The 15,415-nt window shown below is 42.6% G+C and overlaps 1 protein-coding gene across 3 annotated transcripts in view; it reads right to left on the bottom strand.

Annotated features, from left to right (window-relative positions):
- Positions 1–15,209, bottom strand: part of SHROOM2 (shroom family member 2) — a 134,502-nt gene extending 119,293 nt beyond the window's left edge. The window contains exon 1 of one of the 3 annotated variants that reach the window (XM_020786727.3): positions 14,206–15,209. In XM_020786727.3, coding sequence (XP_020642386.3) covers positions 14,206–14,439 — 234 coding nt within the window. In that variant the 5' untranslated portion in view covers positions 14,440–15,209. The remainder of the gene's footprint in view (positions 1–14,205) is intronic. The other 2 variants (XM_072994382.2, XM_020786728.3) reach the window with 2 other exon arrangements.
- Positions 15,210–15,415: the final 206 nt, after the last annotated feature.

The following is a 15,415-nucleotide window of genomic DNA, read 5'->3' as shown; positions in this document are numbered from 1 at the left end:
GCTGGAGTTAACAAGGGTCCTGCTCCCTGGGGCCGGACCATCCACTCACACGTCTGGTGGCAGCCCCGCTCTCCCTTCCAATCGCTCTGGAGCACCCGGTCATCTAGCTACTCCTGGCAGAAGGAGGGAAGGTGAGTCTCCCTGCAAGGCTGACAGGTGACTAGCCAACTGGGCACTCCAGAGTGACTGGAAGGAAGAGAGGGGCCGGTGGTGGACATGTGAGTGGACGCTCCAGCCCCAGGAGCCGGACCCTTGTTCACTCCAGCTGTAGGGGGTATTCGTATTTGCATATGAATTCATATATGAATACGAATACCCCCATCTCTACTCCCAACATACTGTGCGAGTTATGCAATAAATTAATCATCTTAGGAGAAGTGGTCCTGTTTATGTTTTATTATTTGTTTTCAAGACAAACAAATGCCTTCAATGAGTACAGTGGTGCCTCGCTAGATGATTGCTTTGTGGGACTAAAAACCTGCAAGAAAATTGGTTTTTGCGATCACTATGGTGCCTCACAAGACTTTTTTTCTATGACCATGCTTTGCAAGACTTTTTTTTTTAGACCGATGCTTCACAAGACTTTTTTTTGGAGACCAATGCATAGGGAACCTCGCAAGATGGTTTTTTCACAAGACAACAATTTTCGCGGAACGAATTAAAATCATCTTGCGAGGCACCACTGTAATCTAAAGTAAGTCTGGGCATGACATACAGTACTGTAGTTTGAAATTCCTATATGCAACACCTTGAACTTTTTGGAGAAAGAACAAACAAATAATATCTGTACATTCCATTTGTCATTCTCCTTGAACACTCACAAGCTACTCTGGCTAGAATATCTGGGGGACTTTATTTTTAAAAAATGAACTTTTCAAAACTCTGCAACAAAATACCTTTCTTCAAATCTATGGATGAACAACCTCAATTGCTAGTCAACAACTCTGCTCCAAAGCCAGTTTGACTTCCAAGGGGGGGGGAGTCTCATGTGCATACACAGCAGAGAGGATTTTATCAGTGAAATAACACAGGCATTTTCTAGTTTCTGTTTAAGTATGATGGCTCTTTATGCAGTTCATACCTGGTATGAAAGACCTCACATTTGCTAATTCTCTTTGAAATATTCAGTCTTTCAATTTATTTTCAAGTATCTTTGTGCACATTTACAATGGGGTAAAGAAAGGCAGGTTTAAAGCAGCTCACCTACAGCTCTCAAGAGGTAACCATTTGGTATTAACCAAACATTTTCAACCCCACCCCAGAGCAACAGAACACCCTGTATGGAATGTTACACTATTACTCAGACACTGACTGCAACATTGTGTGCCAACTAGTTCAAGGACACAACTACTTATAGCAACCTGGGAACAGAGGAATTTGTTTAAATCTCTTTTCTTGGAAATTAACTTCACAATGTAATTTGCTGATAACATGATGTAACTTGTTTTTCCCATAGCACAAACATGACAGTGCAGAGGCAATAGATTTTGTCCACACACTATTACTAGGTTTTCATCAGAATCATGGCACCACACACACTAGACTGAGCTACTGTATGCCCGTGGGCAAGGTGGGGCTTCTGGGTTGTAACCTGGACATCGCTCATCTACATTTCACAATGCAAAATGGAGGCAAGACAAGAAAGCATCCCACACTCTTTCCTCTGAACCATACCAGCACTTTTGGAACATATTTGTCTCAGATAAAAATAGAAGAAAGCAGGGGTGCAAATTAGAATGGTATACCTACCAACTACTGAAAAGTCGACAACTTTGTACTTGGAGGATTTGCACGTATATATTTATTTTTTTACAGAAACATTTGAGGCATAAAGACAACGGAAACATCAGAACAGGGCACTCGGCTGAATGTACAGGTGCCTTTGTTTAGGAAGCAGAGAACACAGAGCATTCTGTACTCAACTGCCTTTATTAGAAAATGCATCAACCTGACCATGCCCACAAACACACATGCTCTACACATTAATATTCATGCAAGGTGATCCCTGCGGATCGTATTACATACATTAAGAACACAGAAGGAAAGCACAACCTTCTGAATAGTCCCTACAGAAGCTCTGAATGCTGTTCATGTATGCCAGTGTTACTACAGCTCACACAGTCCTACTGAGTTAAGGCACATCTTTGTTACTAAAACTGCACTACAGTGTTTATATATAACTACAATGCTAGCAAACATACTAAAGTACAGGTAATGTTCTATTATGAAAACAGTATACTCTTAAATTAAAATGACTAGTACATAATCTCAGTTGATTATGGGCCAAATTCACTGTCCAAGAGTTTCCTTTAAGGACCAACGGTTCCCAACCTTGAGTCTCCAGATGTTCTTGGACTACAACTCCCAGATATCCCACCCAGAACAACTAGCGGTGAAGCCTTCTAGGAGTTTTAGTCGAAGAACATTTGGGGACCCAAGGTTGGGAAGCACCGCTTCAAGAACCTATCATACAATTCAACAGCCAGCTATCCATTCCAGCCAATCCAGTGGTAAAGCTTCAGCGGGGGCAAGAGACAAGATTTGTCGCTGTAACTCTTGTGAATTATTTATAAAAAAACATTTATGGAATGTATATGAAAACCCAAAGGAATTTCGAACACGTTTTTGCTTGACATGCTCCAAAGAGTGCCTGAGGCATAAGCATTCCTGTCGTCTACTCCCAAAGCCAGCAATGGAACCAGCAATCGAAACTCACCACTGACTGCAACTGTGGCAGTCAACAATTGCTAGTTGTAAATATGGTTCAATAATTTGTTCATTGAGGCAAACCTTCCCTTGTTGTGTGTCCTTCATTGAACCCAATGAGATAGGGATCCCATCCCAGCCTCTCGGCCCCCTCAACCCACCAAATTCAGATCCACCTCTGTCAGCCCCTTCACCCCCTCTGATGCCTGGAAATCAGTGTGCCTGCCTCTCTCCTACCTGTGCCATTCAGGGGAACAAACATACCTCTCTGCCAGCCCCCTCTGTCACCCATGGGAACAAACCTACCCTGTTTCCCCAAAAATAAGACCTAACCTGAAAATAAGCCCTAGTATGATTTTTCAGGATGCTCGTAATATAAGCCCTACCCCAAAAGTTAGGCCCAGTTAAGAGAAACCCCACCTTCCACCATTGTGCAGCAAGCAGATGACGTGACTGTATATTAATAAATGTAGATTGTTGTACATGAGAAAAAAATGAAACATCGTATTCGTGAAGGCTTTCATGGCTGGGATCTAATGCTGTGGATTTTTCAGGCTCTTTGGCCGTGTTCTGAAGGTTGTTCAGAAGAGCCCGAAAAACCCACCACAACCAGGAAGAACAACCTTCAGAACACGGCCAAAGTGCCCAAAAAACCCACAACAACCAAAATAAAACATCCTCTGAAAATAAGCCCTAATGCATTTTGGAGAAAGATTAATATAAGACACTGTCTTATTTTGGGGGAAACACAGTACCTCTCTGCCAGCCACCTCTGTCACACAGAGGTATATATAAATTTATCTCTATGTCAGCAATCTGTACCACTCAGGGAACAAACCTACCTCTCTGGCAGTCACCTCTGAAAGCCAAGAGAACAAACCCAATTTTTGCTGCACCGATTATCGTCGCTATGCGAGGCACCACTGTATAGACGAGTGGACTTGAATGTGGAACGAGAATTATAGATGGCTCAAGCCAGTAAATTTGAGAGAAAATGTTTTAGAGATGTTTCATAGATGGTATTATACACCTGTAAAATTAGCAAAAATGATATTGGGGCCGAGCAACTTATGTTGGAAGTGTTCTCAGCAACCAGAAACTTTTTTTTTTCATATGTGGTGGACTTGTGATAACACAAAAAATGTTTGGAGACAGATAAAAGATATTGCACAAGAAATTATACATAAAGAAATACCTTTTAAACTAGAAATGTTTTTTATGGAATACAATTCCTGAAATTGTTGATAAAAAATTTAAATATATGCTGTTACACATATTCACAGCTGCAAGGCTGATCTGGGCCCAGAGGTGGAAAATGCAGGAAATCCTGAAGAAAGAGGAGTTATTTAAAAATTATTAGATATTGTGGAAATGGATAGCTTATCAGAGACATTATGTGAGAAGCCGAGAATATATATTAAGGAAAGCTGGAAAATGATTTACGATTGGACCCAGAAACAGATATGAGTAGAGAATACATTAGAGATTTCTATATCACAGTCATGAAGTCAAGAGCTTTTCAGATATTGTATGAAAGCAAATACAGTATCCCCCTATTTATATGTTTCTGTTTAGCTGTTAATCCCATTTTCCCTCTTCTCTGTTGTTGTATAGTTGTTTTTGTAATAATTAATTTTAAAAAGTCCTGGGGGTCACATTTTATAGGGTTTTAAGTGCAAGACAACCTGGCAAATTGATTTGTTGGCTAAAATCACGAGTCTGGTTCATTGACCTTGACCAATTACAAGTTGTGATGAATCGCCATTTTTCCAATTCACGCCCATCTTTATTGGTAAGTGAGGCCATTTATACATGTGCCATTTTTTCAACTGTTGCAATTTTTAAAATAATTTCAACAGACAACCCATTTTTGAACAGGCTTTCTAAAATGCTTTCATTTATTTCAACCTCTCTGTTACATTTTAGTTAATAGTAAAACAAAGAACACGTGGAAATAAGTAACAGGACTCTTCCTTTATCTTAAAAAAAGAATGCATTATGATTGTTACTAATGCATTCATTTTATTTCTTGTGAACTACAAGTTATTAACACATAAATCCTAAAGCTGTTCCATTTAAAATAATTCAGAAGAATTACTGCATGCCTAAACAGACTTCTTTGAGAATGCTGTCAAGCAATTTTACTTTCCACCATAAAAAACCCTGTAAAATACAAATACACTAATAAAAATAATAATTGTAATAATACTGTAATACAGTATATAATCTGCTGCTCAAAATTACTATGGGTATGGTATGCAAACATTTTTAAAGAAGATTACTTCCATTTTGGGCACAGGTTTTTAAAGTCCTGTCACCCCAGTCCTAGAATCAAACTACTGTATCTATGACTGTTTGCTGGTCTTCACGCCTAGTTCTGGAAGAGAAACCATAATAGCTACTTTGTGAGATAAACTCTGCGAAAGAGAAAACCTGGTCCTGTGTGTCCTTGTGGATTATCTTGAAACTCTTCTGACGCCATCAACCATGGCATCACTCTGGATATAGGCTCGATGTTAGAAATACTGTACTGAGTTGTGGTGGTTCTGCTTTGGCTTGGACAGCCAATTTCAGAAGCTGATGCTGGGAAATTACTGCTCTGTCTAGCAGTCATCCTATGAAGTTCCACAGGCCTCCATTTTATTTCCTGTGCTGTTCATCATGTATTTATATAAACTGCTGGAAGAGGTTATTCAGCAACATGGGAGTGAAAATGACATCGAGCTCTAGCTCTCTTTTTTTCTATCATAACCTGATACATGAGCAGTGCATACAGTATTCTGAATCGGAGTGCGAACACTGTAACAGACTGGATGAAGATCAAGGAAGTACCATTCAATCCAGATTAAGACAGAAATACTGCTAATTAACCAGCAGTTCTTCTGTCTGACTAGGTAACAGTCAATCAGTTTAGGAAGGGGCAGCAATGCCCTGAATGACTAAGGTCCCTCCCTTGACTGCCTGCTGAGGTCCAGAATTGTTTCTCACATTACAGGTGAACTTAGGCTGGTATAGCAATGGCAACCATGCCCAGACAGAGGTAGATTAGCTATAGCTGTCCACAGTCTGGTAACTTTTCATTTGAATTACTGTAATGGGGCTGCCTTGGAAATGGTTTGGAAGCTTCTGTGGGTCCAAAATATTGAACACGATTGTCAAAAGAGCCTAGCTTAAACAATCTTACTACACAAAGCACAATCACTGTGACAACCACTATCTGGTAAACTGTTCCCAATTAAGAGTGCTGATATTAATCTTCATTAGCTTTCATGGTTTTCGGCAAGCAACTGAAAGGAATAAAGTCTTCCATATATATCTTCCCAGATCCTAAGACAATATTCAGAAGCCACATTCCAGGTATCTCCTCCAAAGGAGGTCAGGATAACAGTACTAAGGAGAGGAGCTTTGCGGTGACTTACATTCCGATCTTTTTAGTGCCAGACAAAGCCATTTTAATTCCCCTGTGGGTTTTTTTTTAACTGTTCATTTAAAAAAATGTTTTAGTGGGCATTAGATCTAGTGCTGCTGCTGATCTTTAGTTGGGCTTTTATCCTGTTGTTTTTAAGCCTTTTGCTGTTCTTGCATTCTTTGCTCATGTTTTTATATTATACGGGTTTAAGCTTTATTTTGTGAACCACATACAGAGCTTCAGTTTGGATGACACAGACTGTAATAAACAGAAAGGTAGAGGGGAAGAAGAATGAACAGAAGTTCATAGGAGCTACCCTACTCAATTAGCAAATTCATTTCCTGCAACTAAATCCAGATTCACTTGGAAGTTCCTCACCCAATTATTCACCAAACATGACTCATGCAGAGTTTGCTGCTCCAGGCACTTTCAGGTTCTGCTGAATGGAATCTATGCAACAATGCATCAGAATGCCCCAGATATGTACTACATTATGTCACCAAATTGGTTATCCTGATCCAGTTTATCTTGTCTGCAGTTTCAGGTTGCTTTACATGCAACAAACTGAACTGAATACTGATCATGAACTTTCTTTTTACGATCAAACAAGAGTGAACACATGAGATATCCTTATGATGCTCTACCTATGCCATATGTATGAAATTTATTAATGTCTGCAAATATTGGAGAACACAAGCTTTTGTCCTTTAAATCAAGGAATTTCTACGACATGACTACCCATTAGAATATTAAAATTTAAATTTCAAGATTCAACAATGTATTCTAATTTATTATTGCCCTGCTATAATATGTCTTAGAAGCAGAGAAGTTATACCATATTGATAAATAATGTGAATATTCAGGTGAAGTATAGACTGAAGCAGGCTTCATTTTCAGGCTTGGGGGAGGTCAGATTTGTCAGACTAGCTAAGAACAATCTGTCTCTGGAAAACACATTTTTTAAAATACTAAAGGAGAGTATGTTTCTACATTGAGAAGTAAAAACGAACAGCAGCAGTATTTCATTTTAATGCACTGATCTACAGACAGGAATTTAAATCCTCTATTTAAAAAAAGCAGAACTCTGAAAAGGCAACATCAACTTCTTCTGCAACTCAAAAAGACGCATTTTTCACCATTAGTCAGCAATTCCAACTAAATAGGTATGGAACAGTTTCAGCATATCAGCTAGGTATGAGCAGAAATCTCTTAAATATTCTTGTTGCCTTGTGCTGTTTAGTTGCCAAGTTTTTTTTCCAAAGAAAAAGCAGCTGCTTCATTTCAAAAAGGTGGGGAGGGGAGTATTTTTAAAATACAAACAAACAAAACCATATAAAATAAAACAAACAGTTAAGAAACAGCTGCTAAATATAGTGCTCCCCCCTCCACTGGGGCCAATTTGGAGTTGTAACCATTTACCTCCATGAATACCTTCCAAGATGTTAAGCGCCGGCTGCTGGTGTTCCTGATCTCACACTCAGTGTACACTAGCACTTCTACGGCCTGGCTTTGGCTGGCACAAGGGTAAGCAGAGGCGTGCAGGGCAGCAGCCAGGAATTCTTGGGGCTGTTCCAGACCAGGAACCAGTAAGGACTACTCACCCTATAATACAGTGAAAGAATGACTAATAGGTTGTTTCATTTTATGCTACCGTCCAAGCCCAGAGGACTTGGTGAAGCAAAAAGTACATGTTGAGGTTATTTTCAAGTACTTAGCAACAACAGGTGCTGTATCATCTTGTTCGTGCAAAAGGAATCAGGGTACCAACAGTGCAAAGTGCAGGTGCAAAAAAGTCTAAATATATTTAAACCTTTATTTAATAATAAGCATATGTTGTCAAGCTGATTCCAACTAATGGGTTTTCTAAGTCTAAAGTGCTCAGGACGTGCTCATTAGCCCTATTTCTGTGGGCACTCTGGGACCTTGCAGCGTGCTCGAAGGCTGCGCACAGGCGCCACAGCTTGCAACTCCATCTGCCACACAGGCTCCTCTCACGGGAGGCACAACAAAGAGTTGCATTTCTGGTGCAAGAGCTCCAACCCACTGAGGGACACTAGCTCAAATATTACGCACTATGTACAAAACATAGTAATACAGAATGCTGAAGGTAACAGAAAGCAAGAAAACTTCTCCAAAACAAGGAAAAGAGAAAGTGAAAGAGGACCGAAACATAATAACGGTCTACCTGGGTCAGATCAAAAGCCTGTTTAATCCAGGGCCCCTTTTTACCAACCAGATGCTGATTAGGAAGCTCACAAGCATGACAGGGATGCAGCAGCAATCTATGACACCCAGCAACTGGCATTCAGAGGCACACTATGATACTGGAGGTGATACAATAATTACTCGTGCATGCCTTCAACTCAATACAGACAGTGTTTTCAAGGTATAGAATATTCAGAAGTGGTCTACCAGTCCCCTTCTTCAGGGGTTGGGGCTCAGGTTCTCACTATGCAGTTTGCCCAATGCTACACAGATTTGCTGTGCTCCAAGGATATACAGTGGGGAATCAAACTCCCACATTCTGGCTCTGCAGCTATCACTAAGCTATCCAGCCAGCTACAGCCATCCTAATGGGCAGCGATTTACACGTGTTGTCCATAAATTTTGTCTAGTCCCCTTGTAAAGCCATGGTGATAACATATCATGGCAGCAATTTCTGACTTCAATTCTCTAAAGATCAAAAAAGATTCTTTTTAATTCATGGCAAAAGTTATGGTTGAAGCTTTCGCTCAAACACAATCAAAGAATGTCAGGCTAAAGAACAAATAAATTTCACTCAAATCACAGAAAAAGTGAGACATCCTTCTTGTACCTCAGCTTCTACCTCAAGTAAACATTCCCTGATCAACTTACCAGCTACTCTACTCTCTGTCTAGCACATCACTATCCCAGTACAGTACATTGGCAATTCCAGGAGCAGCAAGTCTCCTTTAAGAGCTGCAGTGTATAACAGTCAACTTCAAAAGTTGATTTTTCAAAACTGGAAGTGGACTTTTAGTCACTCCTGTTTCATTCCCCAAGCCTTTCATTTTGTACAGACTCTGCAGCTCCTGGAGCACCACTCTCTCACCAGTAGAAAAATTGGCCAGCCCTGCTTCTTGTGCTGTTTCAAAACACAGCTTTTGAAAGTAAGAGAACTGGGCTGGCAACTTCAAAGGTATTTGCGTCACCCATCACACATAATATCCATCTGGTGACCTTGACAGCTACAATACACTGGAGTCACAACAGTAGTGGGTATGCCATCTGAGGAGGGAACAGTTATTATCCTGAAAACAAAAGTAAAAACCAGGATACTCAGTATGACAATGTGACACAGCCACAACAGACATGCAAACTCAAATGACATCATATTTGAGAACACCAAACAATGAATACATCTTTCTTCCCTGCAGCTGAAAACCAAGTGCCCCAAAATGCTGTGACTACATAAAACAACAAAAATGAGCTAGCTGGGTCACTCAGTTGTGGGTTCTGCTACTACCCTATCAGCACAGGCTTTTAGCAGTGTAACTCTGGCTTGACCTTCCATCAAGCCACTGTGTTTTCTGCCTCTAGCATTCCACTGGCAAAACATATGGTTTTCTTCCTTCTAAGATTTAAACAGTTTGAGACTAAATGTGGCTTTCACACCAAGTACTTGCTTTTTTTTTTTGCATTCCAGACTTTTCAGACTTAACATCTTTTGCTATCCTTTAATATACAGTACTAGGCAAAAATTTACAGAAGTGGGCACTGCAGTCAGATACAGATCATAAACAAGCTCCCCCCCCCACTTTTCCCTCACTGTCATTCCCTACAAACATATCCACAGACTCATAAGCAAAATAACAGTATTTTTTAAAAAATCACACACACACGACTGTGATCTCTGTATAAGTTACTCCTTAGGTACACCAAGAGCCTGGAAAAGTTACTTTTCATACTACAACCATACAAATCCCCAATTACCCTGATCAGAGGTTGTAGCTCCAGGTATACCAATGTGTAGGAATTTCTAGATTTCCCTTTTCTGCCCCCTAACGCCAACCCATCGTTATTTATCTTGAAAATGCTGAATCTAGCAATGGCAGCTTCAAGAACCATATCATGCAAGACTGTTCTGACCATCTTTCTCAATATTGTCTCCTTTGACCAACATTGGCTCTCCAGGGCCTCAGGCAAGCATATTTCCTATCACCTATGACCTGATCTTTTCAACACAGCAGAAGGCTTGAGACAAAGGAATAAGACGTGTTGTTTCCACTACTTCTGTTCTTCATGAAAATGAATGACTGGAACTACAACCACTTTAGGCTGGTCAGGGCCTCGCAAGGAGTAGCCTGATATATGGGTCAAGCATATTCTAATATTTTGTTGCAAGAATCTGTCTACTTATTTCATAGCAGGAACTTCTTTTAGCAAACAATTATTAGGGAAACAAGAGAACATATACTTCCTACAGAAAAGAAATGCTACCTTGTTATTACAAGAGTGGGATTTGTTGTTCTACAGGCCCTCGCCAACAAAGAATTAAAAAGCTCTGTCAATATTCCAGAATTGTCTGTCTTTCATTTTTACCACTAACTCCTCATGATGCAAAACTTGCAATTATGAACATGAATATTTGCAAGGTTGCTATAGGCAAAAGGTAACTTGGTTGAAACAGCCATTTTCAAAACTAGAGGCAGACAGAATGCCTGCAAACCACCAAAAATAAATATGTATAAAACCATATTATGCTCTTTTTTATGTATGCAAATACTTGGATAAGAAAAAGTGCAAAATCTTCCTAGATACATGACAGTCAATACAGAGAGCTGAATTGGTACTGATTACAGTGCTATCCTTTCCACTCCTTTACACATCAAGTTCAGTGATGTTTGCTCTGAATAAATGGAAATAGGATTGCAATCCAATCTAGTTGTTCTTAGATCCCAATGAAATCAGCATTAAGTCAGGCCATAAGTCCCACTGATTCAGATTGTTTGGATCAAATTTAGTTTGGATTCATCCCTATGTTCTTCGGAGAAATGGCAATGCAGTAATATGCTTCTGGGCATGCCAGGCATTTAAAAAAAATCAACAATCACAGCGAATATAAAACTTAAGCTTCTGTTCGGCATTTATAATCTAATTCCATCTGGAACTAGCTCCCATTTGTTCTTATAATCTCAAGCACAAGGACAGCTAGCCGATTGATGGCTTTTGATGTGAAGAAGAACTTACATATTTCTTATACTACCCATAATATTTCTGGGTAAAAATACAGTACATCGCGCCCACATATTGCCTGGATTAGCAGAAAAGTTTGGTGAGCAGATGAAAAACATGTAATCTGAGCAATAGACATTGAAGAGTAAGGTGAACAGTGCAAGAGAGGAGTGGACAGATTTCAGTCCTGTAGAAGTTACTCAGTTATTCACCAAACCCTTACGAGGCCTACCATCTGGAGTTTGTTGCCACAGAGTAGCTTAGAGAGCGAAGTGTGGGGAGAGGAACCAGGCCCAACAGAGTGGCTCAGGGCCACCACTACACTCCAGAAACTTACAATGACACACAAACATAGGTTACTGCTGATCAGTGATACCTTCAACACAAAACATACTAGATAAAACCACTCAATCAATACTAAAAGTTTAGAGGTATGTGTGAAGAGTTAGAGATAAAGGGTTAGCCTAATGCCAACCATGGTAAAAATCTATTGTTATTTAAAACTATTGCACTGCTAATTACTACTGAAAGGTAGGACTTAGGGCTCAGTTTGCAACCAGGCAGTAAAGCAACCGCCTAGAGCAGCATGTGCTGAGGAGAGCTGCATGATCTTCCCTGACTTGGAAGGCACAGTGTGCCTCAGACAGCTTGCTTTGCCCTTCCTACACTGGTCCACTGCTTTCAGGTAGGTGGTGGAAGAGGTTTTTCCCACCCCAGACCAGAAGTCCAACTGCAAGTCCATTACTTCTGTACACGAAATGCAAGGGAGCACCTTTCGTCTCAGGCAGCAAAAGATCTTAGCCCAGCCCTGCCAAAACACTCTTGCAGGACCTACTTCAAATCACACAAGTATCTCCCAGCAGATTCAGACACATTTTCTGCCCAATACTGCCATAAGACTGACACGTACGCACACAGACACACACCCCTCTGAAAGATAGTGGGAAGAGAAGGAGTTAAGCCGAAGAAATCTTCCTTATAGTAGTGTGGTATTTTATTAGGCTGCAAGTGGTAGTGACTCACTCTTATAGCCTGCTATCGTTCATGCCCTTGCGCATACCTCCTGGGAGCTGGGAAAGGGAGGTGGATTTTTCTTGTGTGACCAAACAACAATATAATCCGAATGTTTAATTCCTGCAACAAAATAAGCAACCAAAAATACAAGCAAAAATTTATACAAAGCTCCAACTTTTCCCGCATTCTTTACTCAATTAAGAAAGAGGCTCACAATACCAGGAAGGTTCAGGATATTGAATGTGCAGTCTAGAGTACTGCCTACAGTCTTACTCTGCACAGGTGCACAACAAAGACAGAAGAAATGCTAGTGAAGAGAGAGGTTGTTTTGTGGGGTGAAAGAGGAAGATCCCATACCTCTTCTCCAAGGAATAAATGGCCATTCTTAATAGAACATTATTGTCTGGCCATACAGGAACTCTGAACAAAGTCTGTTTAGTAATTTCCTGCAACACATTTAAACTATCCTTCTATACATATGATCAAAATAGTGGTCAACAAGCAGCAAAATATGTGGTCTCCCCAACCACCAGACACTGTAATGGCTGCTTATACTATGCATAGACCAATTTGGTTAACTGTGTGGTTGCAGATAAACTAACCTGGAATATTGTTTCAGGTTACTTTCATTCACACGAACTCCTAACAGTGCATGCCTGTACATGTTTACTCAGAAGTAAACCTTGCTACAGTACTGAATGGAGCTTACTTTAACATTCGTATTCGTAAGATTATGACCTAAAGCTTCTATCCATGCATAGAACAATCATTGAAGTTAGTCTGAAACTTAAGGGACTGCAGTAGGTTATCCCAGTTGTACATCAGAGAGACAAGCAGGGCAGTGTAACATCAGGAATATGAAACAAGGATTGGCAAAAGCCAGGTTCAGAAGTGAACTCAGCCGCACCGTTTGAAGGGTGATATTGGGCCAGTCACTACCCAAGAGCAGACATTTTGCCAGCTGAGACAGAATCACAAATGGTATCTCCACTCAACCAAATCGAGGCAAAGAGTAGGCAAAGTCTCCCAAGTTATTTTGACAAATGAAGTAGAAGATCCCAAATCCCTCTCCCCACCCCAGCGGTGAAAAATAATAACTGACAAATACAGTAATAACTAAGAATTTGCTACCTTTTCATGAAAACCCAAATCTGCTTCCTGAGAGGGCTAACTCTATCTAATGGTAGGGCTGGCTTTGTCTCCAAGGATCCCGCTATATAACCTACATCACAGCTGTTGGGGTGAAGATAAAACAAGGAGGGGGCAAGCATTACTCTGCTCTCTGGAGGAAAGGCCACATAGAAGTGTAAGAAATGAATAAGACTCTTACTGTTTTAAATGGTAGGTAAAAGTGAAAATATGACCCAATAATAGTCGATTCCGCAAATAACAGCCAAAATATAAAATTAAACTGTTTCTTTTTGATTGCACCATCATCTTTGGGGGTGGGGGGAGAATGAAGCAGCCTACTGAACACAACCCTGGCAGGCGGTGGAGTAGCCCTGAAGTACAAACTCCAACATAACAAGCACAAAGTTAAAAAAAGAAAGAAAAGAATCCCCGCCCCCTCCCCAGCCAAGAACTTCACAAGCAGTTCCTGTAGCAAGCTGAGAAAGTGTTTCCAAAGAAGCCCTCGATGTGTCCTGGGAACCTTTGCTGCCCAATACTGCCACAGGACTCCAATTTGGGGGGGGGGGGGGGGTTGCCTTTCCCGAAACCCTTGGTATCGCAGCGTGGAGCTGCCGGAGCAACATAAAAGAAGGTTAAATATATTAAAAAAATCCCACCTGTCCCTAACCACCAGGGTACCCCTCCCCACTCTGATAACACGATCCTCCCCTCCTTCCAGGCACGCGTGCAGGAGCAACCCCGTGTCCTACCTTCGTGATGATGAGAGGCTCCCCGTGTTCCCTTCCTCCTTTCAACGTGAAACCCCAGGGAGCGCCGCCAGTCAACTGCACTTCCACCCGTTTGTACGGGTCCGCTCCTCTCGGCTCCCCTCCCGCCAGCAGCTGCGGGGGCCGGGGGTGCCCCTGGTCCAAAAAGGCCGGATCCAGCCTCGAATCTTTGGCCGGAAATCTCTCCTGGCCGCCTCGGAGCTCGACGTTCTCCATCGCTGGGCGCCGAAACTGCTGCCCTCGCTCGCTCCTGCCTAGTCGTCGTCGGAGGCGGCGGCCGCGTCCCGCTGACCTAGGAACCACATACCCCGCCGCAGCCTCCAGCCCTGGTCCCCGAGGGGAGGGGAGGGGACGGGGGTGGCGAAAGACCCCTTACTCATCCTGGCTCCGCCCTCCCCTTCTCCTCCTCCTCCTCTAGATGCCGCTTGGGGCTTTCAAACAGCAGCCCAAAAAATCAAGGGACGGGGGGGAAAAACACACACACATATAAGGCAGCGCGGCGGCTGGGAAACCTCTCAGGAGAGAACTGGCCGGCCGAAAGAACGAGGTGTAAAACTGGGTTGCAATTCGTGCGCTTGTTTGTGCGCGTGTTCGTTTGCTGGCTTAGTATGATATTCCTCAGTCCCGCAACTCAGCCCCGGAAGAGAAGGGAGCGGAGGCAAGAGATAAGAGGGAAAAGTTATGCCGGACATTGGCAACTCTCTCTCTCTCTCTTCTCCCCGTCCCTACCTCCCTCCTTCCCGCCGCCACCCCGGAAAGGTGGTTCAGAGTTCCGTGTCGTGTCGTCGGGTGTGGGAGGGGAGCGCCACTCCCCACCCGGGCAGAAAGGGGGCTGGGCGGCCAGAGGCGGGCGCCGGCGAAGGGCAGAAACGGCGCGCCGCCTAACAAAGAAAAAGGGGAGCGGGAGCGGCGAAGGGGGAAGAGGCTAAGTGGGGAAGGCAGCCGCCGCCACCACCCCGCTCCCCGACGGCCCCTCCTTGAGACTCGAGAGGGCGGCGAAAGAGGGGCTGCCCTCCCCCCTCGCCTTCACGACCCTCGCCCTGACCACCACCACCACCCACCCCCGTGTCAGCCAGCCGGCGCGTTCCCACGTGGAGGAAACCCCAGCCATGTTGGAAAGCAACGGACGCAGGGCCGGGGGCTACGCCTGTCGGTGCCATCCGGTGCCCGGCCATCCCGGGAAGGAAGTCCT

This window comes from Pogona vitticeps, chromosome 3 (genome assembly GCF_051106095.1).
Source record: "Pogona vitticeps strain Pit_001003342236 chromosome 3, PviZW2.1, whole genome shotgun sequence".
NCBI lineage: Eukaryota > Metazoa > Chordata > Lepidosauria > Squamata > Agamidae > Pogona > Pogona vitticeps.
The sequence above is the reverse complement of the archived record's forward strand: the minus strand, read 5'-3'. Positions and strand labels throughout refer to the sequence as shown.